Source organism: Canis aureus, chromosome 12 (assembly GCF_053574225.1).
Source record: "Canis aureus isolate CA01 chromosome 12, VMU_Caureus_v.1.0, whole genome shotgun sequence".
Lineage (NCBI taxonomy): Eukaryota > Metazoa > Chordata > Mammalia > Carnivora > Canidae > Canis > Canis aureus.
In genome coordinates this window covers 11,514,747-11,540,659 of record NC_135622.1, presented here as the reverse complement: position 1 = coordinate 11,540,659, position 25,913 = coordinate 11,514,747, and the positions used below count along the sequence as shown (strand labels likewise).

General features: G+C 50.1%; 1 protein-coding gene across 4 annotated transcripts in view; it reads left to right on the top strand.

Annotated features, from left to right (window-relative positions):
* Positions 1-243: 243 nt before the first annotated feature.
* VANGL1 (VANGL planar cell polarity protein 1) overlaps positions 244-25,913 on the top strand; it is a 53,696-nt gene continuing 28,026 nt past the window's right edge. For 2 of the 4 annotated variants that reach the window (XR_013349006.1, XM_077842731.1), the window contains exons 1-4: positions 244-388; positions 9,466-9,669; positions 16,731-16,863; positions 20,703-21,310. Coding sequence is in view for 3 of the 4 variants with exons in the window: in XM_077842731.1 (XP_077698857.1) it covers positions 9,599-9,669; positions 16,731-16,863; positions 20,703-21,310 (812 nt within the window). In the remaining variant the exon portion in view is untranslated. Of the gene's footprint in view, positions 389-677; positions 825-4,934; positions 5,009-9,465; positions 9,670-16,730; positions 16,864-20,702; positions 21,311-25,913 lie in introns of those variants that run through there. The other 2 variants (XM_077842733.1, XM_077842734.1) reach the window with 2 other exon arrangements.

Below are 25,913 nucleotides of genomic sequence, written 5' to 3'. Positions count from 1 at the left end.
GTGGGGTCAATGGCAAGCCGCGTGCTCGCGGTGTGGGGGGGAGCGGGCGTGTGTGAGGTCGGCCCGCGTGTGCGTGAGCGTGAGCGTGCACGCGCGTGGGTGATCGCGAGCGGGGGGCGGGGAGACGCCGGCCGGGCCCGCCCTGCGCTGCAGGTGGGCCGGGCCCGCGGCGGGGCGGCCGCGCTCGCTGCTCTTGGCTCGCGGCCGCGCCGGGCTCGCGGGGCTGGGCTCGGGCTGCGGGGCGGCGCCGGGACAGGAAGCGGAAAGCGGCAGCGCAGCGGCGGCGGCGGCGGGGCTCTGCCTCTCAGGGAGCCCAGCGCAGGCCGCGCAGCCGGGGCCGCTGAGAGCCCAGAGCGCGGGCCGCGGAGCCCGCTCGGCCGGCGCAGAGGTGAGTCCCGCGAGAGGCCGGGCGCGGGGTGCAGGCCCCCCCCCAGCCGCGGAGCCCCCGCGCCCCGCGCCCCCGCCCCGGGCTGGGACCCCGCGCCCCGCGCCGCACCCCGATCGAGCCCCCGCCCCCGCCCTCCCCGCGGTCGCTGCTGCGCCCGCGCCTCGGACTTCGGGGTGCGTCCCCGGTGCGCGTCCCGGCCAGGACGTTCCCGGGGCGGGGGCCGGGCGGGGCCGGGCGGGGCCGGGCGGTCCTCCGCTCCCCGGGAGCCGGGCGCGCACCGCGTTCCCGCCCCGCCGCGGGGCCAGCGCCCGGGTCAGCGCCCGGGTCAGCGCCCGGAGCCGGCCTGTGTCCGCACCTCGCTCCCGAGGCTCAGGCGGCCCCGGAGGCGGGGGGGGGGGGGCGAGTCCGCCGGCGCCGCGGAGAGCGCAACAGGCAGGTACGAGTTTACTTTCAAAAGCGCCGGGGTGGGCGGCTGGCGTCCGGCGAGCCCCTGCCCGAGGGCCGCGCTGCGGGAGCCCTGCCCTCCCTCCCCTCCCCTCCTCTCCTCTCCCCTCCCCTCCCCTCCCCTCCCCGCGCCGCGCCGGGACCTCACTTCCTCCTGCAGCCTTTGAACTGCCCGGAGCCGCGCGCCCGGGAAGTGTGAAGCTTTATGAGAACCGAGGCGCGGCGCCCGCGGAGGCAGGCGTGGGGCGGAGCCGGGGCCTGGAGCCGCCGAGAAGCCCCTCGCTCTGCCTCCGCACGGCCCGGGCCCGGCCGCTCAGCTCCTCGGCAGCAGAGGCCGCAGCGCAGCGCCGCCCCGGGGGGGAGGGTTGCGTGGCCGGCGCGTGCACTCTGTTGGCCCCTTGCACCGTCGCGGCTGCGGTTGGAAATGCCTGCGTGTATTTTTAGACCTTTACGCCAAAAGCTAGCAAAAGCTGCAGAGAGTCTGGCATTCTCGCTTGATATGTGTACAAATTTCACAGAGTTGCTGGGAAATATTACAGCCGTGTCCCCAATCAACAATGCTAATTAGCATCCTGCTTCCTGCGGATTGCACAGCTCCTAGGCTTTCCAAGTGACACGGCACAAACTGCCTAAAACCAGGGAGAAGTAATTAGTCATTTTATGTAACCACTAATTAGAGTTTTTAGAGTTGAATTAAATCAGTGTGATCTCTCTGGGGCTTTGATTTCTGGGAGGAAACTGTTTTATTCTGCAGTTCCGAGAAATAACCCTCTTCGCCTACCCGGGAGCATTGAGCGTTCCCGAACGTTGGTGTCTCTCAAGGTAATTAGTGAAGTTTTCGCTCTCACAGCCCTGGCGGTGCGACTGGGTTGCAACGTCATTTGTAAGTAAAATGGGACAAGAATCTTGAGAATGGCATATTTGTAAGGACGGCTTGGCTTGGCCGGGCAGTCCCTTTTTATTGTCTTATGTGTTTGAGCAACAGGACAGAACCATAGAGGATGGTTTCCTCCCCGAGCACCCATTCTGTGTCACCCAGTCTGTTGAAGAATAAACAGATGTTGAGTGAGAAAAGTGTTGTCCCCTCTTTGCCCCTGACACACACAAACACACACCCTGTTTGTTACCCCAGACCTTGGCAGTGTTTGTGTCACCCGGGTGCTTATCACATTGTATTTTATTTTTATTTTTTGATTTTTATTTATTTATGATAGTCACAGAGAGAGAGAGAGAGGCAGAGACAGGCAGAGGGAGAAGCAGGCTCCATGCACCGGGAGCCCGACGTGGGACTCGATCCCGGGTCTCCAGGATCGTGCCCTGGGCCAAAGGCAGGCGCCAAACCGCTGCGCCACCCAGGGATCCCCACATTGTATTTTAGCAGCGTCTAAAAATGTAGGCAGCGTCTATCTACCTTTGGGCTGAGAACTCCTTGGGAGTTACAGCCATTCGACATTCTTTTCTCTCAGACTCCCCACAATGCTTGGGACACTGAACATGTGAGCAGGAGTTGAAATTGCAAAATTCTTTGTGGGTTATGTGTGGTTTGGGACAATTTATGATCGTTGTCTACCCTCCAATGTATAAGTAAACGGTTCTGGTTAATTGCTGTATTGCTGTCTATTTTCCATAACTAAGAGTGCAGGTTGTGGAATTAGATTCTCAGAGGTCACGCCACGGCTTCCTCACTTACTGTGACCTTGCTTTGCTTAACTGTAACATGACCTGAATATCTGTTGTCCCTTACATGGCTTGTTTTGAGGATTGAGATATTGCATGCAAATGATTTAAACGGTCCCCAACACGCAGTAAGCACACAGTGATCTGTAAGATTATTAGTGCCATGCCTTCTCTCTGTAAAGCAAACTAGCCGTGGTTAGGGGACTGGCTGTGTGTGGGCATGTGATGTGGGCATTGTGCTATGCTGCTTTCCAGAAGGCGGACAAGACAAGTTTAAGGGGACTTGGGGCTGGACCATGTTTCTGCTCGTGGCTTTGGTCTTGCCTGAAGCCTGATGAAAAGGTACATGCTGTTCTCCCCAATCAGGGTCTTTCTGAATCCCATTTAATTGGACGCAGTCATTGGACTTGGCACCATGGGATTTACAGAGGAGGTGGTACTCATAAAATCTATTTTTTGAAGCTTAAAAGTCTAGCAGAGGTTAAGGGGGTGACTTGAAAACAGATCTACATCACGGGACCCCAGACACGTTAACCATTCACAGCTCTTCAGAAATCTATATCCAGCTGCTGGGACTGTTTCAGAGGTAATTAGAGATTCGAACCAAGAGTAGTTATTCTAGGAAGGTGATTTGAAATCATTAGCAAAACAGGTAAAATGAAGTTGACATTTTGAACGCAAGCAGCCTAGAGTCATTCAATTTTAAGGGGTCTGTTGTAATGAAAGAATCATTGAGTTTGTCACAAATGCCACAAGCCCTCTGATCCCCACATCAGTGACCTGGATAATGTTTTATGGTTTATAGGCCACAAGTTCAGCAAAAGGTTTTTCAGAGCTTGCCATACTTCTTCCTACCCTCCCTTTCAACCCCCAAGTCCTCCAAATAAACTCCACAAAACAGCTTTTGTTTTTGTTTTTGTTTTCTTGATCTGTCTGATATTCACTTCCAACCTGGGACTAGTAAAAGGAGGTCCAAGGAACAGAATGGAAATCCCTAAATTAGCTAAAGTTAATGGTATTCATTCTGGGTAGAGTAGCACTGACCCAACAAGATTCGTTAAGTTTAATGCAAGTGCTAAGGAGGTCTTGTGCCATGGGAAGGTATGCTTCGTAACTGAATGAATTTGACTTTACTGATGATAAATAACAACGCCAAATGGTGTGAGGGCTTTCCACATGCTAGGCACTATTCTAAATGGCTATGAATTCTCTCATTTGATACCCACCACAAGCCGATAAGTAAAATATAATTATGTTGTTAGGAACACAGGCACAGAAAGGGTAAGTAACTTGATCTGAGGTTACACAGCTGGCGCGTACCGGAGCCACGATTTGAACAATGACAGTTTTCACTTGTCTTCGTTGCTCCTCCTCTGCCAAAGAAGAGCTGACTATGAATGAAATTATCTCCATTTACATTTTCCCCTTAAGTGCCATTTGACTGGAAAGGGGGACCTTGAGAATAATGTTCACCGCAAAACAATAAAAATAATGATTGATGGGGAAAAAAATAATTAATGGAGTAAAACCCTTTAGCATTATGTGTCTGGTAGAAAAGTCACGTGCACAGTGTACATAAAAACGACTGTGCCAGAAACTTCTTTCCCTTAGAAATAGACCCACTGCTGAAGGAGTAGAATGACCCTTTAAGTGCAGAGAGTGTGTGTGTGTGTGTCTGTACCCCCTCTTGAGATAACTTTCTACCTTCCAAACCAGAGTTCCCTTAATTATTTTATAGCTGTAGGCAGAGCTGTTGATGTTTTTATAATTTCCTTTTCGTCAAGGTTAACTTAATGTTTACCACTGTCATTACCATAACATATTATTTCCCTCATATGAGCTTCTGAACACTGTGTTTTTCTTTTAAGTAGTAGGCAGGTATATTTTATGTGGGTGAACTTAACTTGAGGGAAAGATTCTCTTTGAGGCCACCCATCTTCAGTTTTTAATAAAGCGTGGCAAAGGGGGTTCTCGCTGACCTTTTTGCCTGGGAATCCCAGAATTTCAGATGCTGCCATGCAGGCAAAAGTGCACCTGTCTCAACACTGCCCTCTTGGCCTTTGGGGGATGTGAATTGACCAGCCTCGACCCTGGCCTGGCCTGTGGCCCCAGCTTCCCTCCAGGCAGTGCCTGTAGCTGGTACTGTGGCCCTTGCTCCTACTCTAGCAGGCGACTGCTGCTGACTGTTAACTTAGCCTGTCTGGACTTATAAACCCTGCTGCCGAGTGAGATGGTTTTGTGAGCACATTGCTGGTGGTTCTGACATCACTGCTAACCTGATCTCTGCGTTGTCCTCTCCACAGAGAATGTAAAATAGGCAGCCTCCACCATTCCTTCTACAATGGGTCTGTGGCCTCCACGACGTGAGGTCTGCCCCAGAAAACCTTGCTCGGCACATATTTACTGAGTGCCTGTTGCATTCTAGGAGCTGGACAAATCCTACGGAACGTGGTCCCTGCCCTCATGGAGCTCATAGTCTCTTCGGGAGCCAGATGTGAAGTAATCATGCCAACGTGTCATCGGAAATTGTGATATAAAGGGAAAGGATGGGGTGCTGTGAAGGGGCCTCACGTAGACAAGAGGATCTGGAAAGGCCTCTGGAAAGAAGCAGGATTTAGTGGAGAGGGATGAGTAGGAGTGGAGCAAAATGGGGCGTGGGGAGAGTATAGCAGTTGTACTGGGCTCTGCCAAGACTGAGGCTGCAGAGAGCCTGGTGCTTTGATGGGCCTGGCGCTGAAGAAAGAGGGGTGCAGCTGGTGAGGTGGGCAGGGCCCCACTGACCCAAGTGGAAGATGCTGTGTTGTACTCCCACTGGAGTGGGACACCATGCAAGGGTTTTAAGCAGAGAAGTGACATCCACCTTGTGATATGAAAGATCGCTCTGGCAGCTGCCCATGCCCTACACCATGGGGGTCATCGCTGGGGTCAGGATGATAGAGGGACAGGATCCAGATTCCAGGATCCATATTTACACCTTTCTGTGACTGTGTGGCAGCTGATCTGTTTATTACCCCGGGGACCTGATTCCTTTTCATTACTTTACTGTCTTCCTGATAAGGCATCCCTCTGACCTTATTTGAGTTCTGCTAATTTCTTATGCATACAAGTGAACTATCTTATAAACATCATTGCGGTGATAAGCTTCATGATGGGTGTTTGTGTTAACTGTATGCAAGCTCTTTCATTGGCCCTGAAAATAAGTCCGCTCTGGATTTTCTTAGTTTGCCTCCTGTTGCTCATGCTTAATCCTTACCGAGATCTGGGACAGGATTCTATAGCTGTGATAGAAACAGCATGACTTCGGGAAAGGAGCCCGTACTCAGCGGAGACTGGATTCCATGGTGGAGGTGGTGGGGAGCGAGCTGCAGACTTAGTAGTAGGTTAGCCCTCTGTGCATGGAGCCTGGAGGAGGTGGGTGGCTGAGCATTGGGGGAATGAGAGGAGGCTCCTGAGGGCAGGTGGCACTTAATGACAGTGGGATGCATGGGAATCACAGGAGAGAGTGTTGGAGGTGGCACTTAATGATAGTGGGATGCATGCGAATCACAGGAGAGAGAGTGTTGGAGGTGCCACTTAATGACAGTGGGATGCATGCGAATCACAGGAGAGAGAGTGTTGGAGGTGGCACAGGCCTGGGTAGATGGGATAGGTGGGATGACTGGATCCCCCTGGCCAAGGATGTTGGAAAGACTAGGCCAGGACTCCAGGGGGCACTTGTGGGGGTGCTCCAAAAAGAGCAGGGGGCAGCCGAGTAGGAGAGGTGCCCTGAGGGGGATTTATTTTTTCAGTATTTGTCAAGTACCTGTTATGCCCAGAATATCCTGCAATAGGTACACCGTGGCTCCCATCTCCGGGGAGCTTATGCTAGGATAAATCCACAGACGGAGAAGAAGAACGGGCGAGTTTTGAGCCTTAAAGGATAACTTGATGGGGGCGAGGGAAAGAGTGTTGGAGAAATAGTAGCCCCAACGCCATCGGGTCAGAGGATGACCGGTAGTGGAAAGCTCTGGGAGGACAGGCCACTTGCTGTGCACATGTGCTGTTGTTGTTGCTGTGCCAGCATTGCTTAGCATGGCCTCCTGTGGCTGCTTGCTCAATGCGGAGTAAGATGAATGCAAAAATGGGATCAGAAGGTCTCTGGAAAGGAGGACGAGGATGTGACCTCTGCATTTGGCCCACTTAGAGCTGCTTCAGTAGAGTGTGGAGGGAGGAGGATTGGGGGGACAGTTGAGGGGGAGGGAGTGGCAGTGCATACAGACCGCCCCTCTGAGGAATACAGGTAGGACTTGTGGGAGAACCTGTACGTGGGTGCTGGTAGAGTTAGGTGAAGCCTTTCCCCAGAAGGCACTTGGGAACCCATGATTTCCTTTAAGGGACATGCCTGGAGTTGTCTTAATGGATGGCCAGAGATTTTAATGGGGACCTAAAATGATGTCCTTTCTCAGAGGGGGGAAGGAAGGGGAGCCTGGGTTACCATGCGCCTTCCGTAAGGAGCCTGGTTTATTGCTCTCACCAACAGAGGAAGAGCTCATGTTAAATGGCCTTTTTTATGGGGGGCAGGGCAACAGTGGCTCAGACATGTCACAGCCAGCCCAGGTCTGCAAGGGCCTGGGTCATCTGCCTCTGAGACACCCCAGGCAGCATTTAGCCAAAATTAGCTGGAAGTGGGGATGGGAATGGGGAGATTGGGAGAGCTGGGGCCAAGGGCCATCATGGGAAGAAGCTCATTCTGGACAGGCCCGGGGACCCTAGCTCACCTCCTGAGCCAGGTGTCCACTAGGTACAAAGCAGATGCAGAAGCCACAAAGTCCAGAGCCGAAAGGAAGTGAGAATCGAAGGCACTGGAGCTGGAAGCTCACTGAAATTACTGGCTGAAAACGGTGGGAGGCGGAGTCAGTGGTAAAAAAGAGGATGAGTGTGCTCTTCAAGTTTTCTAGGAAAGTGGAGGTGGTTCAAGAGCAAAACGCACATTCCAAAAAAAAAAAAGCCACTATGTTTGTTTTTACACTCAGCCCCCAGACTAGGGTCCTTATTTGCATTTTACGGGTGAGAAACTGCCTTGCTCCAGCGCACAGCTGTAGTTAGCCACCCGGGGGCTGAGACGCCCGCCCAGTGCTGTCTGACTGTAGGCGGGCAGCAGGTGGAAAGGCGAGTGGGGCCAGCTCTGCCCTGCTCCTGTCCATGCTCTGCTCTTGCAGAGAAAGGCAAGGAGGGACATCAGCTTTCAGGACCTGAACAGGGAGGTGCTGGGAGCCACAACTCTCCGTTCGATGCAGTAGGAGCCCCCTTGCTACTCACAGCCTTCCTGTTCCTCACGGTTTACGGTGCGAGGTCTAGTAATGTGACTGAGGTTACATGACCAAGAAGTGGGTAAAGCCTGGGATTGGAACCCAGCCCCAGACCCTGTGTGTGTTAGTGTTCTCAGATCAGCCCTGTGATTTATCCCAGTTTGACAGGTGAGGAGTCTGAGCCTGAGAAAAGCAAGGGGCTTCTCCTGGGTTGTATCAGAGGGTGAAGAGTGCTGGGCTAGAACTCACTGCTCGCCTGGGGCTCTTGATGGCAGAGGAGAAATGAAACGATGAGCCAGAACACCCAGGACAAGGGAGGCTGGGCCCAGAGGTCACAGTGCCTGCAAGCGAACGCACCTCATTTCCATACTTCCACACAGAACGAATGCTAAGGGCAAAGGCATCTTAAGCTATCTTTGAGCCTGGAAGGTATGCTGGTATGTGGAGGTGACCCAAAGGTTGGCTTCCGGCCTGCAGGTGGGTGCAGGGGTCAGGGAGCTTTGGTCCCCTCCCAGTAGGGGTAGGGCTGTGGCATTTGCAGCTCCTTTGTTCTGTCTTCACACTTATGTCACCGGCTCTAGTTTGCTGTTTCAACACTGCAAGGAGGAGCCCTGATGGGCGGAGACCAGCTCTGGAGGTGCAGGATAAAGGGAGAGACAAACTTGAGGTTCTGGGGCCTTTAGGAGTAAAGGTTGTGGCATGTGGGGCTCAGGAATGTACTTGGAAATGTTTCCAATTTATTTTTATTGCAAAGCAATATCTAATGAAAATGTGGGGAAAGACCCAGGAGCCTGCAACTAATACATCACCTGCTCACTTTCCTTTTCCGATGTTCCTTCTTAATCACTGTGTTTACAGAAGCCTTTTATAAGACTGTAACTGTAAAGCAGATTCAGGATGTATCTACAGTCCTGCAGTTTGCTTTTTAAATTTATCATTATGTTGTAAAACTTTCCATCCTTCCTGGTTATTTTAAACAGCTATCTGATATTTCTTTGGGTGGAGGAATCCTGTTTTCCTTACCTCGTCCCCCCCCAACCCCGCCCTGCTTTGGGGGCATTTAGATTATTTTGGGCTTTCTCCTGTTGTAAACAATGCCATAATAGTTTTTCTTTCTTTCTTTTTTTTTTTTTTCCAAAAAGAATCAGTTCTCGAAGATAAATTCTCATGAGTTTGGATTCCTGGTTTAAAGAGATAGAGAACTTTTTTTTTTTTTTTATTGTCTTTTGGAAACTATGAACAAAATCCCTTAAAAGCTACTTCCCTGGGTATTGTTCTGGTCACCAGCAAACTGGCAGTGGGGGCTGGGCACTGTCTCGGCTGTCGGATGGGAAGCCACTTCCTCCAGCCTGAACCCAGGCTGTCGGATGGGAAGCCACTTCCTCCAGCCTGAACCCACGCAGGGAGGCTGCGTCCAGGAAATGGCCAAGGGCCAGGTCTCTCCCTCTGCTGCTGTGCCTGCCACTGTCATAGAGGTTTGGCCTGCCAGCACCTGCCTATCTCCCTCCTGGACACTTGGGGAAGCATTTAGCATTCAGACTCTTCCTCTTTGCTCATGTGTTCTGGAACAGGCCCCAGAGAGGAGGTAGCTGCCATCATTTATCTTCTGGAATCTTTAGGTTACCTTTGAAAGTTAATATCTTTTTTTTTTCTCCCTGTTTTTCCTAGAATTTGTTCCCTTTGAAGAGTGGCTCCTGGATATCCAGGCCCTTTGGGGCTTTCGGAGCCTAGTAGGTGAAATTCTCTGCCTCTGAGGAGAAACACTGCCCGCTCCTTCCTCAAGAGCAAGTTCCCCATTGCTATGGATACCGAATCCACATATTCTGGATATTCTTACTATTCAAGTCATTCGAAGAAATCTCACAGACAAGGGTATGTAAGCTCTTGATTGTTCCACCTTTATTTCCATTTGGGAAAACTTGCAGGTTGGTCCTGCTTTCTAGGCTCACTTTTCTTTTCTTTAAATATTTTATTTATTTATTAGAGAGATGGAGAGAGAGCAGAGCACACAAGTGGCCTGAGCCACCCAGGGGCCCCCAGACTCACTTTTCAAGCGGTGAAGCTGGGTTTCGGGGCTGTTGATATTGGAGGTTCAGTTCACCCGTGGATGAGAAGCTGGGCTTTCAGACATTTAGCGTGCGTTGGGAGTAACCATACCACCAATTTACATTTTATAGCTGTCATTACGGTTGATGACCTAAATGTCTGACAGTTGATTTTATTTTATTTTGTTTTTTTTTTTTTTTTTGACAATTGGTTTTAAATTAAAGTTTCTTCCTGCAGTGGAAATGTTTTCCATTTTTAAGGACTTCTCAGAGATGACACTTCTCCCAAAGCTTTACCAAAAATGTAAATGAAAGTTTAAAAAAAAAAAAAAAAAAAAGGTGTTGATTTGTTGCTTTTCACCTAAAGTTGCTGACTCATTGTTTGTTAGGCATTTGCTGTGATGTTTATACACTAGGTGGTAGGATGGGTCTCGTGCCATGTTGCTCTCTGGCTAGTTTTCCCAGGGAACAAGCCTAGGTAATGGAAGATTGCCATTGGGACGCCTGGGTGGCTCAGTCGGTTAAGCATCTGCCTTTGACTCAGGTCATGATCCCAGGGTCCCTGGATCGAGCCCCACCTCAGGCTCCCTGCTCAGCTGGGTGCCTGCTTCTCCCTTTGCTAGTGCTTGCTCTCTCTCTGTCAAATAAATAGATAAAGTCTTTAAGAAAAGAAAACAGAAACCACCATCTGGGGTGATGGGGACCAAACTCTCCTCCTCGTCTGTGCAAAATGCACAGGTCTGCCCTGGCACTCATAGAGTCTGCTGTTTACAGACCTGCAGAATGTTTGGTAAGTCAAGGAACAAGGGCATGAATGAGTGAATGAATGAATGAATAATGGAGAGGTGGTTAAGAAGACAGTTGGTGAAGTTGTAGTGCTGCCTCTTGCTTAGACTCGTCATCTGTGAAGTGGGTATGGCCATCTCACAGGGCTGTTGAGAGGATTCAGTAAGACTGTGCATATAAAGTGTTTAACCTAGCACAAAGTGGGAGGTCACTAATCAGTGACTGTGTTAATGCTATTAACAGTCTTGGCATTTCAGCACCACATTCAAAGGTCCCAACTGGCTAGAGCCCAAAGGTCCAGCTGTGTTGGCAATGCTGCGAGGGCTGGGAGGGCTGGGAGCACCGGTTGTAGCGGTGTTTTCCTGACCAAGCAGTTGCTCACACAAGCAGCCGAATGCAGAGTGGCGTTTTGTTTTGTAATAGGGCAATAAAATGTGTTTATCTAATTGACTTATGTATTTGCAAGCCCATATGGATGTACACAGGCTGCAAAAGGTGTAGAAGGATGTTCTCTGAGCTTCCAGCAGTGGTCACCCATGGGACAGGGACTGGACACAAGGCAGTGACTGATAGGAATTTTGTTTTTGCTTTATCTTTCTGTACCTGTTCAGTCTTCTACAAGGGAGTGTTTTGTAATTTAAAATATGAATGAGATAAAAGCGTATAAAACAGAAACTTTCAAAGATTGTTTAATGGTCTGAGAAATCATGTTTACAAGGGCATGTTCTAAAAAAAGACTCAAAACTATATTCTTATAAGAAGATGAATGGTTTTAAAAAAAATTAAAAAAAAAAAAGATGATGAATGGTAACGTCATTGGCTGCACCTGTCTTGTCTCTGAGTATAGAATTATTAAGATTATGGGTGAGTTGGTTTTTTTTTAAACCTCAATTATTTTCTGAATTTTCACATACTGGTCTTAAAATCCTAAAAATGAGGGCAGCCCGGGTGGCTCAGTGGTTTAGCGCCACCGTCGGCGCAGGGTGTGATGCCAGGGTCCCAGGGTCAAGTCCCACATCGGGCTCCCCGCAGGTAGCCTGCTTCTCCCTCTGCCTGTGTCTCTGACTCTCTCTCTCTGTGTCTCTCATGAATAAATAAATAAAATCTTTTAAAAAATAAGTAAATCATAAAACACCAGAAACAGCCATTTGGAAACACGACATCTTTGCATCTTCCTGCAGACAGTCATTCCTTTGTCGGTGTGCCAAGCTTCTCTTTCCACATGGCAGTGACAGGCATAGGAATTTGGGGTGCTGCTGGTGCTTGGGGATGGATTGGGGATGACACATTACAGTATTTAAGTAGGAACCATCTCTGGCCTCCTCTGCCTATATATGTGCGTCCCAACTGTCATACGTAGGGGCCCCAGGCTGTCCTTTGCTCTTTTCTGAGGCCTCTTGGGGCCCCCAGAAATTGAGACAGCAGTGCCCTTGTGGTGACTTTATGATCGAAACAGCATGCAGAACTGTTCATACTTTCTAGGGCCCATGTGGAAAGTACTTGGCAAATGATAGTACAAGCTGAGACTTTTAGTAAAGTACTCAGGGGGTGTTACTGAAAGCCTATTCAGAAAAGCTTTGTGTGGAAGGGATGGCCATTCAAGATTCCATGGGTTCTTGATGAAAAGACAACCCCCACTTGCAGTGAATTCTCTGAGGGCCCTGTAGGGCGTAGTGGCCAACTATGGGGCAGAGCTTGTAGCCTGTAGATGGTGTGTGCCGGGGAGTGCTTCCGCAGGGCATAAAGAATATTGTACAGTGGGACTCCTGGGGGGCTCAGAGGTTGAATATCTGCCTTGGGCTCAGGGCATGATCCTGGAGTCCTGGGATCGAGTCCCACATCGGGCTCCCTGTGGGGAGCCTGCCTCTCCATCTGCCTGTGTCTCTGCCTCTCTCTGTGTCTCTCGTAAGTAGATACATATATAAAATCCTTAAAAAAAAAAAAAATTGCGCAGTAAGGATACCCGTCATCAGTGTGTATGCAGGCCCTAGACCCAGCCAAGGGTCTGGTACCCCCAGGAGGCTTCCTGTGCAGCTTCTCTGCTCAGCGACTTTAATGGAAAAAGTGGGAAAGAAGAGGGCTTTTTGGTAACTTTTGCAGGCCTCTAACTCAGAGAGGAATAATGAAATGCATCAAACTTGATACGCCCAGTGACACCGAGATCATCTTTGGGGGACTGGCTGGTTTCCAAACAGATGATAAGTGACTCTTTTTTGACAAAGAAGTCAGTGGCCTGGTTTTGTGATGTCTGCTCTCTCCAGAGGGTGTCCAGTTAGTTCACTTGCTGGGAAGATGGTGCAGACTTCAGTGATCTTGCCTCATCTGGGGAGTCTAGAGCAGTGGTTCCCCAAGTTCCGTACAGCAGTGGGCAATGATGCTGATAAACACTTGGTGGGCACTGGAGAGGCCCCTCAGTCTCTGTCCCCCCAGAGGTGGTGCCTCCCTCCAGCAGGCAATAGAGTGGCGGTGCGGAGAGGCAGTGTTATTTGCCTGACCTTCCGAGGCTAGGAGATAGGTTTCAGGCCTGACTTGTTGGGCCTTTGGAAGCCCAGGCTTTCCCTTCTGGGCTGTGCTAGATGGGGAGCAGCAGGAGGAACCGATAGGGGGAAGGTGGGGGCAATTCGTGTGACTAATGTGCTGAAATGCACTGTTGAAAAGAGGGCGGCCAGAATGCAGAGGGAATGGGCGCTTCTGTTCCCAGGCGGCCTCAGAGTCAGTTTGTGGAGTGCCCAGCCCTCCCACCCGAGCGTGCCGAGCCAGCGGGTGCCGAGCCAGCGGAAGCAGCCAGCCAGCCCCACCATCAGCAGGGAAAGGACAGGTAGTGGGTGGTGGTAGAGGAGGAAAGGGAGGAGTGACTGGTGGGGCCGGCTTTCCCCAAATAGAAATAGACAAACAACAGAAACCTAGCGAAATAGTCTTCCCAGGAAATGCCTACTGTAGTGGGAAGAGAACAGGGGTGGATGGGGGTCTGGCTGCAGCGAGGGGGTTTTACAGCAGCCCCCAGACGCCCAGCGGGGGAGTTGCCTAAATAGATGCGTTGACACACACACGTGCAGGTACAGACGCATGCCTGGGCCTCCTGCGTGCTGTTGCTTGCTCTTCCCACCCTCTCGCCTGCATACACACAAGCACAGATACACTCTGGTCTGTACCCTTACAGGTAGATGTTGCATAGACACAGTCTCCAAGGTAAAGATATCCATTTAATGCTATTTTAATAAAGAAGCCACTCTGTATCTCAATATTGTACAGCTGAGCATTACACTCACCTCTTGGCTCCCATTATTGAGCCCCTGCTGTATACAGGCATTTCACAAACCACCAGACTTCCAAGCACTCACTCCCCCAACCCTCTCTCCAGGAGCATTTGGGTGGGAGAACCTTGGGGACAGTTTCCTAGACCACCTGCATCCTGATCACCTGGGATGCTGGTGAGAAATGCAGATTCCTGTCCTCTCCCCTACAGAACTCCCTAGGGGTGGGGCCAGCGAATCTGCACCTAAATTCCTGCCCCAGGTGGTGGCTCTGCACACTCAGGGTGTGAAAAGCGCTGGTTTCGCTGGTTTCAGGTTTCTGGCTTAGGGGGATGATAAAACCTTCCTGGGGTTATCAGATCCTGGGCTCCTATCTGGTTTACCAGATGTCACCAAGGGAATGGTTCAGGCAGTCACTTCTCCTTTGGATGTCGTTGGGCCCTTTATGAGCCAGGTGAGATGGGCCAGGGGTCAGAGGAATGGCTGGCCCTAGAGAAGCTGTTTCCAGCCCTGGGTGTGTCCCTCTCCTGCTCTCTGCCTCTGCTGTGTTCAGGCTCCAGCGCTTGGCATTCACTGAAAGAATTTTGACTTCCAGTGGAATTTGTGCTGTCACAGGATTTGACCCATGGGACTGGTAAATAGATAGTCGGGTTAGGGGAGCATGTGACTTGGCTGATTACAGAAAGAGTCGATAGCTCGGGGAGCAGGTGGGGATGATGGAAACATAAGCTAGAAGAGGAACCTCCTGGATCTGGCTGGTGCAGGCCCTGGGGAGCAGGGTTCTAGACTTCATCCACACAGGTCATCCGGAAGACTGCCCAGGCACATGGGAAGGCTCTCCCCAGTTGTTTATTGTTTCTCCCACTGGGGCCTTGTGAAGTGATTATCTTTGGCAGCCCAGAGCCTTGGGCCTGTGGCCTTATGCTATTCACGTGCACAGTAGTTTGTGACTGCCAGCAGTCGCACCACAGGCGCATTCCAGAGCGCCAGTAGTTCAAGTAGAGGGTGTCAGGGCGAGCATCAGGAACAGTCATGTTAGATCTTCCGGTTGCTCTTCAGATCAGCGCAGCACAGTGGGTGTGAATCGAGGTGGTGGGAGCAAAACCGGGTTCACATCTTGCTCTGCCTCTTACTACTATTTTGGGAGGTCCATTAACCTCCATAAGCCTCAATTTCTTCATCTCTAAAATGGAGACAAGACTACCATCCTCATACAGTGATTGTTAGGATCGAATGGAATTAATACAATAAAGCCCCTAGTAGAGTGCTCTCCAAAGTGGGGGTGGGGGGTGGAATGACTGGCATCAATAGCTACATCTCTAGGTGAACAGATTCTCTGCTGTCCCCCTCGTTAACCTGGTTAAACTAAAACACCCAAGTTGACCAGGACACATGTGTTTCTGGACTCTATTTAGCAATAGATCGGGATGATAGGTTAAGCTCTAGAAATTCGAGATGCTCCTCACTGAGAGTGTCTGGACCCCAGGATGCTTCCCTGCTCTTTGAAGGAACTAACCAGTGCTTATCCTAGGGAGGTGCCAATAAGATAGGTGTTGGCCCGCAGGAAGTCTGTGTGTGATTTTGTTGGCTAAGTAGCAGGCTAACAGGGGACACGCCGTGGAGAGGAAGAAGCTGGGTCGTGTGTTAACAGTTGCTTCTACATCTCCCCTGAGGCCCCCGTACCGAGCTCTGCACACATTATCTCTTATCATTGTCCCTGTTTCACAGAGAGGAAACTGAGGCTTTCAGAAGTTGAATAACTTGCACAAGGTCACACATCTAAGGGGTAGAACTGAGATCTGACTCTTGTCCCCAAAATCTGTGCGCAGTGCTCTGTCCTGCTCTGGGCTGGGGGAGGACACCTTGGGAATGAGAGCAGGTGTTTGAAGGGAGGACTAATGTCAAGGTGGCCCATAAGACAGGGAGTTGAGGGAACTTATTCTTGGTCACCAATGGGCAGGCTCCTTCTGTGGGGGCTCCTCTGTCGAGTGTTCTCAGGTAGGGGGGCAGGAGTGCTAGTGTCCATAGGTGCTTAATGGCCATGTTGTAACTTCTGAGTTTTGCACAGTGATTGATTCCTTTGGTAATTTCAAGATTGACCCATGGCAGGGTGCTCTGGCGGTTACCCTGGACGACTACCCAGGAGGTCCATCTGGGGTAAAATGAGGCAGCAGCCTGTTCTCCTCAGGAAGCCTAAAAATACACACACATGCACACACACACAAACACACCCCTTGGTTTCGTTTGTCCTGGCTTTTATTGTTCCTCTGGGTTGCCTTTAAGTTCAGCCAGAACCTAGGGGAGTGACTTTTAGTCTGATTTTGTAAGAATGAGAAGTAAAGGCTTCTTTGTACTGGTTTAGAATTTCCTTTCTTCTCAACTTGTCCAAAGGTGTAGGGTGACAGTGTGTCCCAGATTTTTGTGGACAGACCAACGTGTAAAATATCTTGCCATGTTGTCCTCACAGGAAAGTCCGAGAAAATAGATTTAGGCAGGTTATAACCAAATCAAGTCAGTAATTTCACAGTAAAATGTGCTTCAGCTACAGAAATTCTGAAATTTACAATTAAAGGCTTTGAGAAAATATTTTCAATTCCATTGTTGAGGGAGGAGTGACAGCCTTTATTTAGGGTCTTGGAATGGCAGAAAGATAATACTAAGTAGGGAGTAAAAATTAGCTTACTCCTTGCAACGGGGGAGGCTTGGGTGGGTATTGGCACGGCATGTGTGTTTGTGTGTGTGTGTGTGTTGAATTTTACTAAGCTCAAAATGAAATTTATAATATATTTCAATGGGGGGTGATTCACATGGTATAAATGTGCTGGCTGATGATCTTTTTCCCCCCCAGGGAGAGAAATAGAGAGAGACACAAATCACCCCGGAATAAAGATGGCAGAGGGTCAGAAAAATCTGTCACCATTCAAGCTCCTACCGGAGAGCCCCTGTTGGCAAATGATTCTACTCGGGCAGAGGAAGTTCAGGTAAGGATCAAAGGCAGTCTGTAAGCTCACTGCTCCTTGATGGAGACTCCTTTCAGCAAATGTTTTCCTAAGTCTTGTTGCAGTAGATTCTCTTGGGTTTTTATCTTTATTTTTCTAGCATGGTAATGAGTTTATCTATGTCTCGTGGTTTCTTGTCGGTCTAAGGACAGCCTGTCCTGCCATTGGCTACCTTGGGGATTCTTCTGGAGTGTGATTGGTTGGCCTGCTTTGAATGGTGTTGAAAAGAAGCCAGCCAGCCTGATGACTGGGCAGAGAAAGGGAAAGTTACAGGCTGTAGTCTCCCGAGACATGGTCCAAAGTGGAACAGTGCATGAGGGAAGGAAGGAAATGCTGTCCAGAAACCTTGAGTACAGTGGGGAACAAGAGGTTAAGGGAGCCCAGACCGACCACCATGAAGTGCATGAAATAAATTGGGGGGTTGTACACTCAGATGCTTGACAGGAAAACTGGATGAATGAAGTAGGCCTTGGGTCACAGAGAAGGGGCAAAAAAACATACCAGGCAAGCTCAGGGGTGAGCTGTAACCTGTGTGGCACTTCCGTTGTCGGGGTCGTGGTGCGGAGCGATGGGGTCTGTGGCAAAGTGGAGAATGCATCTCTGTTAGCAGAACTGCAGCTCCCCAGCTCCAGACACTTATTACTGCTCAGGAATGCAGGAATTCAGTGTTCCTGGTCTAGTGGTATTTAAGAAAAGCTGAAAATTAGCATTTTTATGTGAAATCACCCAATATTCAAATATTGGCAACCTGTGAACTTTTAAAAGACACTGTGTGAGTTCTCCTCGCTGGGTCTTAACTATCTGGCAGCCCACCTGACTTAAATAAACATCTGAAGCATACTCAGAAACATGTTTGCACACCCTCCACAGTTCTTGAAATATATGTGTGGCCGGCCTTGGCCCCAAATAAACCAATGTCTGCTCACGCCTGCAGGTACGTACACACACACGTATATGCATTTATAAGCAGATGGGTGGCCTGAAATTGGAATTCCTCAGAGCACATGAGGTGCTGTGGGATGAATGTAGAGTTTGTTGCTGGTACTTACCATCACCCCACCTGCCATAGCTCTGGAAGGACCAGAGGGACGGTTAGATGGTTGGGACTAATCCTAAGATTAGACTACCTTATAGGGGGGTCACTTTCCTTCTAGATGCGGATTCGGAGGTGCTGGTGGCCCACTGTGAAGGCATTTCTTCTTTGCAGCTTCTCTACGTCTTGGAGCTCACTGAGAAGCTGTTGGCGTTTATTCCAAGTGGATGTGATGGGAACAGCACTGAAATGGGCTTTTGGAGGCTGTGTTTCTTGGTAGCTCTGTGACCATGGGCAGTCCTGACCTCTGTGGACCTCAAGCTCTGGAGTGAAGATCTTGGGTGTCAGATTAGAGCATCTCAGATCCTTTCTGTTCTAAGACCCTCCAAGCTTAAGAGGACCTTTTGGACATCTACATTTTCTTAGGCACAGATGTATACTCATTCTCAAAATGTCCAGGGGATTAAGTTAGCAACTCTGGTAGGAACAAGGGCATTGAATAGCTAAATCATAGCAGTGTGGTGGTCAACAAAATGGCCACAAGATACTAGTAATAATTACTTCCACATCGATTATCGACTAAATTTTAGGCCCAGTGCAAAACATGGAATCCGGTTTTTGTTCTTCACTCAGAGTGTTGTAAAATAAATTATTTTGTGAATTGACGTTATAATGAGTTGTTGATCTTTGAATTTGTAGCTGTTTTTTCCCCCTGTTGGTGAGGTGTTTTTTTTTTTTTTTTTTTTTTTAATTGAAGTAAATTTATACACAAAGACATGAACCAGATCTACAGTATATGGTTCGGGAAGTTCAAACTGCTAACTGAGCCCATAAAACTCACACTATCACTACCGTCTCCCCAGTCAGTTCCTGTCCCTACCTGCAGCTCTCTAAGACAAAGTCTATTGTGATTTCTCTCACTATAGATTCAGTTTGCCTCCTTTAGAACTTCATATAATTGGGACCATTCATATTCTTTTGTTTTGAACTTTTTCCAGTAAGCATGATGATTTTGAGATTTATCCACGTGTTGGCATGTTTTAGCAATTCATCCTTTTTTGCTTTTGGTGAGCGTTCTGTTACATGAATTTATTATCCATCCTTCTGATGAATAGACACTGGAGGTATGCCATCTTGGGCTATTCCGAGTAGAGCTGTTACAAATGTCCTTACACAGGTCTTGCAGACATATGTTTACATTTATTTTGGATAAAAACCTGAGAGTGGAATTGCTGGGTCGTACAGTTGAGCATCTAGTCGAATTTACATGACACTGCCAGACCCATTTTCAAGAGTAATTGTACCATTTTATACTTCCCTCAGCCCTGTGTGGGAGCCTTAGTGGCTTCTGGCCATTGTCTTGAGTCGTTTCTTTCATGGTATGTCAGACTTTCCAAGTTGAAGAACTCTTTGCTCATAGGTCAAGACCTTTGCCACTGCCACGGCTCCTTGTCGCAGCCTATGCACCGATACATCATATTTTTCTAATCATTACTAGATTTAAGGTTATTGTTGGTTGTGAGATCCCTATCTTGATGATCCAGCTGTCAACTTACACTAGATTTTTCTAAGTTGGTGTCTTCCACATGGATTTCACCCAGCTTGCCCCTACATCAGACTGTTTTTTTCCAAGGTAAATCATATACGCAAATCCCTGAGGCAAAACCTCGTTGGACCCCATGTGGCTTTTCTTTGTTTTCTTGCTCTGTTTTGTTGCTTTGTAGCAGTCAGAGTTCCCAGCGAAATAGCAGAACGGTTTAAGAATCCTAAGAACTGGATCATGTTCAGTAAGGAGACTAATGAGTCCAACTGGAAACTGCCTCAAAGTTTAAAAAGAGAAAGCAAGACAGTCATAGACACATTGCAATAGCCTGGGAGTTCCGTGCCCTTGTTGTCTGTGGTGTGTCACAAGAATGTGTGTTCAGGGAGGGATTTTTGAGCTGTCCTGGCCAGCGATACTTGAATTTGCTTAGCTTGCTCAATGAGAACCATGGTCACGGAGTGCTTGACGCTGATACTTACTAAAACAAACAGACAAACCCAAAAGACTAGCTACAGGTCAGCTGTGATTTGTACGTAGCAGTGTAAGTTCCCTAGCTCTTCAGAGCTGCTGGAGGGTATCGTAACACCCCACTTCCAGAAGTTAGCCTTGGTCAGCCTTTCTAACACAGCCATGAATCTAGAAGGAAAAGCAAAGCCTTCTTAGGCCAGAGGCGAGCCCTTCCGTGTTAGTCTCATGGTGGGATTGCTTACTGCAGGGCACAGAGCCCTTCCGGAGGTTGCAACACGGAGGATGATCTACGTCAGAGTAACAGAGCACCCCACGAACCAACCAGAAGGTTAGGCTGTGTTTTCTCTGTTAGAAAAGGTGAATATGTGATACAACTTGGAAAGCTTCAAGGCGGGGTGCCTGGGGGGCTCAGCGGTTGAGCATCTGCCTCTGGCTCAGGGTGTGATCCTGGAGTCCTGGGTTCAAGTCCCTCGTTGGGCTCCCCACAGGGAGCCTGCTTCTCCCTCTGCCTGTGTCTCTGCCTCTCTCCATGTGTCTGTCATGAATAAATAAATAAAATCTATATTAAAAAAAAAAACTTTAAGGAAACTCATTAAGATTCACAGCTCCTCTGTTTGGAAGAGTTAAGCCTCCACCTTCTAGGGTTGCTCATGGGTGCGGGTTGGTTCGGGGAGGTGGGCCCCTCGTCCGTCACCTCTCTCCAGGTGCCTGCTTCGTGGCTTTGACTGACGACCTGCCCTCTGTGGCTCTTGACGCTCACCTTTCTGTCCCCATCAGGATGACAACTGGGGAGAGACCACAACAGCCATCACGGGCACCTCAGAGCACAGCATATCCCAGGAGGACATTGCCAGGATCAGCAAGGACCTGGAGGACAGCGTGGGGCTGGACTGCAAGCGCTACCTGGGCCTCACTGTGGCCTCGGTCCTCGGACTTCTAGTGTTCCTCACGCCCATCGCCTTCATCCTGCTGCCCCCCATCCTGTGGCGGGACGAGCTGGAGCCCTGCGGCACCATTTGTGAGGGCCTCTTTATCTCCGTGGCGTTCAAGCTCCTCATCCTGCTCATCGGGACGTGGGCGCTCTTTTTCCGCAAGCAAAGGGCCGACGTGCCGCGGGTTTTCGTGTTCCGCGCCCTGTTGTTGGTCCTCGTCTTCCTTTTCGTGGTCTCCTATTGGCTCTTCTACGGGGTTCGCATTCTGGACTCGCGGGACCGGAATTACCAGGGCATCGTGCAGTACGCCGTGTCCCTGGTGGACGCGCTGCTCTTCATCCATTACCTGGCCATCGTGCTGCTGGAGCTCAGGCAGCTGCAGCCCATGTTCACGCTGCAAGTGGTGCGATCCACCGACGGCGAGTCCCGGTTCTACAGCCTGGGCCACCTCAGGTAGGGGGCACGTCCTCGAGAGGCAGGAAGGACCGCTGTCGGTGCGGACAGGGTCGGATGCGGACAGGGACGGATGAGGACAGGGACAGATGAGGAGAGGGGCCGAGGGCCTGGACCGTGGTCTGACTCCTCTCTCCAGCTTTTGGGAGGAGCTGTGTGTGTGCGTGTGTGTGTGTGTGTGTTGGGGGGGGGTGTCCATGTGCATTGACTTTCCTGACTGCTGGCGGGGAGGCGGGTGACACGTTGCCAGTTTCATCCAGGCTGCGGTTTTGTTGGGCCAGTTCTCAGACGTGGCCCCTCCAGAAGGGATGGAGGTGATATGTGGTGATGGCTGCTGGCCTTGCCCCTGAAAGGAGCCTGTGAACAGCGGCAAAGTGACCGGCCCCTCCAGTTTGCTCAGAATGCTACATCTGGTTTCCACCCTTGTCCTAGTGGAATTATTCATCATTCCTTTTTTTTTCCCTTCCGCTCTCAGAAGTGTCCAGGTTTAGGCACTAAATTACAGGGCCACCCTAGTGACCCTCAATAAGGAAAGAAGTGCAGGTTAGACACCCCAGACTTGTGAGAGTTGAGCGTTTTGGAAATGTACGCATGTGATAAAGTTAGAAATATGTCGAGATATCATACTTTAAATTTGTGCATGTAATCTGTTTCATAGTTAGCTAAAAAAGTGATGATATTCTATTTTATTTCATGTTTATTTATCCTGAGGTAAACACTTTGGATAGATTGTCACGTTCAGTCTTCACAGAACCCTTTGATACTTGCCAGTATTATATATGAGGAAATAGGGGATTGGGGGATTTAAGCAATTTGTAGAGAACAATATGGCAGGCCTCATTTAGGATTTATCCCGTTGTCATGAAGCTGGGCTTCACTTAATGCCCTCACTGTGGCATCTCTCACTTTGTGTTTCTCTAGAAGTTTGGTTGGGGCGGGGTGGGGGTGGGGGTGGTGGCCATTAATGTTATTTCCATTTTATTTTATCTTCTTTGTTTGCTATTACAAGCACAACTGTTATGATCATTCTTGTTCAGGATTACTGGTGCACATGGGCAAGTTTCTCTAGATGGTCTTCCTTCGTGTTCACCGGACCATTTTTTCTGTTTTCTTCCACAAATTGAGGAGGGGGCAGAGGACAGAGGCTGTGTCTCACTCTCATTGCATCCCCAGTGCCTGGCCTGGAGCATGGTGTACAGACGGCACTCACATGGTCACCAATCAGTAGCTAGCCTGACTTTGCCATCTCCTTGGGCTCTCTTGCCTCCTCAGGCGATATCTGCCGTTGTGTGTAACCTGCTTGACACATGGTGAGCACTTGGTTAATTGTGGCCATTCCGGCCCATGATTGTGTAGTTGGCAGAGCAGCCAAGACCTGCAAGGACACCCTAGTGGTGTCAGAACAATGGGCTTTGTCATATTTTTGGCTGGGACAGGAAGGTGACCCAGCCCTGGTTTGGGGTTGGGTCACACTGCCAAACCGTCTCAGTGTTGGCATGCCCGCTCTATTGTGCTTCTGGCTCAGCTTCTACCCCCCACCCCCCAGGATTGGGTGGTTTAGCACTGGGAGCTGCTGCCGTCCTGACTGGTCCTTGGAGGGAATCAGTGTCTGAGTCACATGCTATGCATGGCAGAATCATATGTTTCGAGTCCTTTGCATGTGCCTGTGGGGCTCTGAAGATAAGTAAGTCCGTGCTGTTACTCATGTCTGCTTTCTTTCCCCCGTTTTCAGTGGAGAATGACCAGCAGACTTGTGTTAAAAATCTGCCACATGTAGAGCTGGGGGCTCCCAAGACACAACGATGGCTGCCTTCAGAGCTCTGTTCTGGAACTCCTGGAGCTCATGGTCCCTTGGCTTTCACGGTCAAGTAGACGCTGCTCTACTTGGACAGTTGCCGACACAGGCCTGGGTACAGGCGATGGAGCACAGGAGGACGAGGCAGTGTGGCAGCAACAGAGCCCAGCAGGAAGCGGTCTATCCCAGGACAGGACAGGTCTTGCTCAAGATTAAGAGGGTGGAAAGAGATCTAGCTCTGGTTACAGTAGAGACAGGTGCTATTTGAGACTCTTAACGCAAGTGGCCACGACTCTCACTGGCACGAACCCTGTCTGTGGGGTGGAAATGTGAAGGGAATCATCTCCCCTTGAGTCATCCAGGTGATGGAGCTGACTTCCCCTCCACAGCTCCCGCTTCGCCCCTCCCTCCGAGACTGGTTGCTCTGCGAGCTGGACAGGGGCAGGGGTGCAGAGGGGACAGACAAAATCGCCCCGGGGGAGTATGGCCGTGCTGTGCTCAGAAAACTGGCGGCGACCCTGGCACCTGACCACTCAGCCCTGCTGCCCAGGGAGACCTGGGTGGGTGGGCAGGCAGGGCTGAGTCCCAGGCTTGCTGCACACCTTCCATGCCTGTCCTCGCCATGACCAACAACTGCCTGGCCTTAACTTGTTAACCCTGAAGCCACCAGCTCCTGGGGAGACCCAAGGGGAGCACCTTTCTAGCAGCCCTAGGGGGGAGCATGTTGAGGTAGAGCCAGTATCTTCCTTTGGGCTTCTCTCCAGGAGGAGTCCTTCCCCTGCCCTTGGTAAGGTCCCCTGTGTCCCTCACATGGAGGGGAGCCTTTGCTCATGGGGTAGAAAGATGGCCAGGGAAGGGGAGGCGCCTTTACTCTCAGATAGAGCCCCCTGGCAGGGCTGGCTGCCTCTAGGCCAGCCAGCGTGTGTGAGCTGGAGCAGGCTTGGCATCTCCCCTGCTGGCACCCTGTGGGCTCAGTCACCTGCCGCTCCTTGGGCTAAATCTGGTCTCAACCCAGCAGTGGCTGCAAGAGTCACGGGGCCAGAAATATAACTTCTAAACCCTTTTGTAAAATGTGGAAACGGATAGGAGGGATGGGGGAATCAGAAGACACAAAGAGTGAGCCCGAAGATCAGAATAGCAAGACTTCCTCTGCTAGTTGGCAGGCCGTTCACCTTCCCTTTATGGAAAAGCCTTCCCGGTGGCAGTGGCCTGATGGGCTTCGGTACAGAGTGTTGGTGAGTTCTTTTCTTGTGGTGTTCTCAAAGCTGATTTTAGGGAATCGACTGAACTATTTTTTTTTTTTTTGACTGAACTATTTTTGACAGTTGTCAGAAGAATGCCTATTCTTCAGTTTCTTAAAAGATGCTTCTCGTTAGCTCTCAGAAAAGGTACAGAGGCCCCACTTGTTGGCAGGAGTGGTGTTATGGGTGTATCTGAAAACTTCCAGAAAGGTAAAAGGTTACTGTGGGACAAAGTGAGATACTGTAAATAGATTAAGGTCCTTCCTAACCTTTCTGCCCAGGGCCGGGGGGATGACAGAGGGCTTTGCAGATGTCCGATGTCATTCATCCCTCCTGCGCTGTCAGGGCCGGGCAGGTGGTACGAGATGGCTGCCCTTTGCAGAGGAGAAGCCAGGTCCAGGGACTGCGTGCTTCCTGGGAATCACAGCCCTCCCCGTGCCTCTGGATAGATGTGTTCATAGTCACATCACTGCTCTCAGAACACGTGAATGAATGCATAGGCATTTTTGAGTTGGGTACCATGTGCCAGGCCGGGTGCTAGCTATTTTGTTAAATACAGGATTCTGTTTAACTCCCAGGGCTGGGGGCATGTGGGTGACTCAGTGGTTGAGCATCTGCCTTTGGCTCAGGGCATGATCCCAGGGTCCTGGGATTGAGTCCCGCATGGGACTCCCTACATGGAGCCTGCTTCTCTGTCTGCCTGTGTCTCTGGCTCTCTCTCTGTGCCTCAGGAATAAATAAATAAAATCTTAAAACAAACAAACAAACAAACAAAACCCCTCCCAGGGCTGGAAAGAGAGAACGCTGAGGATTGTCAGAGATGGCTGGCTTGCACTCTAGAGCCATTTCTTAGCCCATTGGTTCTTTTGCTCAGTTAGGAAACAAAACCTGGACCTCCAGACTACAGCAGTAGGTTTGAGCCCTTGGTCAAAACATTTTAGCTTTTCTGTAAGTCACATGTCCCCAAAAGACCTCTTTTAACTATGGCTGTAAAAAACCACCCCAAAATGTAATAGTGTTGGGCAGCCTTTTATTTATTCATTTGTTTTAATACTCTCATGGGCTGGTCTCAGCTGGGGGAGGTTCTTTTGCTGGTCTGACCAGTGTTTTCTGTGTGATTGCAGCCACGTGGCAAGGCTGCTGGGGCTGGGCTTCTTTCTTCCTCTTCCCACATGTTCTACGACTCTCTCCCTCCTCAGCCCTTTAGGGGAGTAGTTTCTTCATTAGGGTAGGTAGGCTTCCTCTCAAGGTTCCCAAGAACACAAAAAGCCATCTAAGGCCTGTGTCTGGAACCAGCCCCATGCTACTTGCATTGTATTCTCTTGTTAATGCAAGTCAGAGCCCCAGCCCAGACCTAACAGAAGAGGGCCACAGGGCAGGGAGCTGGGAACGTGGGGTCATCGGGGTCCACAGCCTAGCAGACTCCCACAACCACATCAGGCTCTTGTTCTCGGAGTCTGCTTGCTCCAACTTTGGCATATAGTTCTAACAAATTTCATTACTGACTTCTCTCTCTCAAAAGTCCCCAAGTAACATGTTTCACGTGAGGGCTACTAGAGGGAGGCAT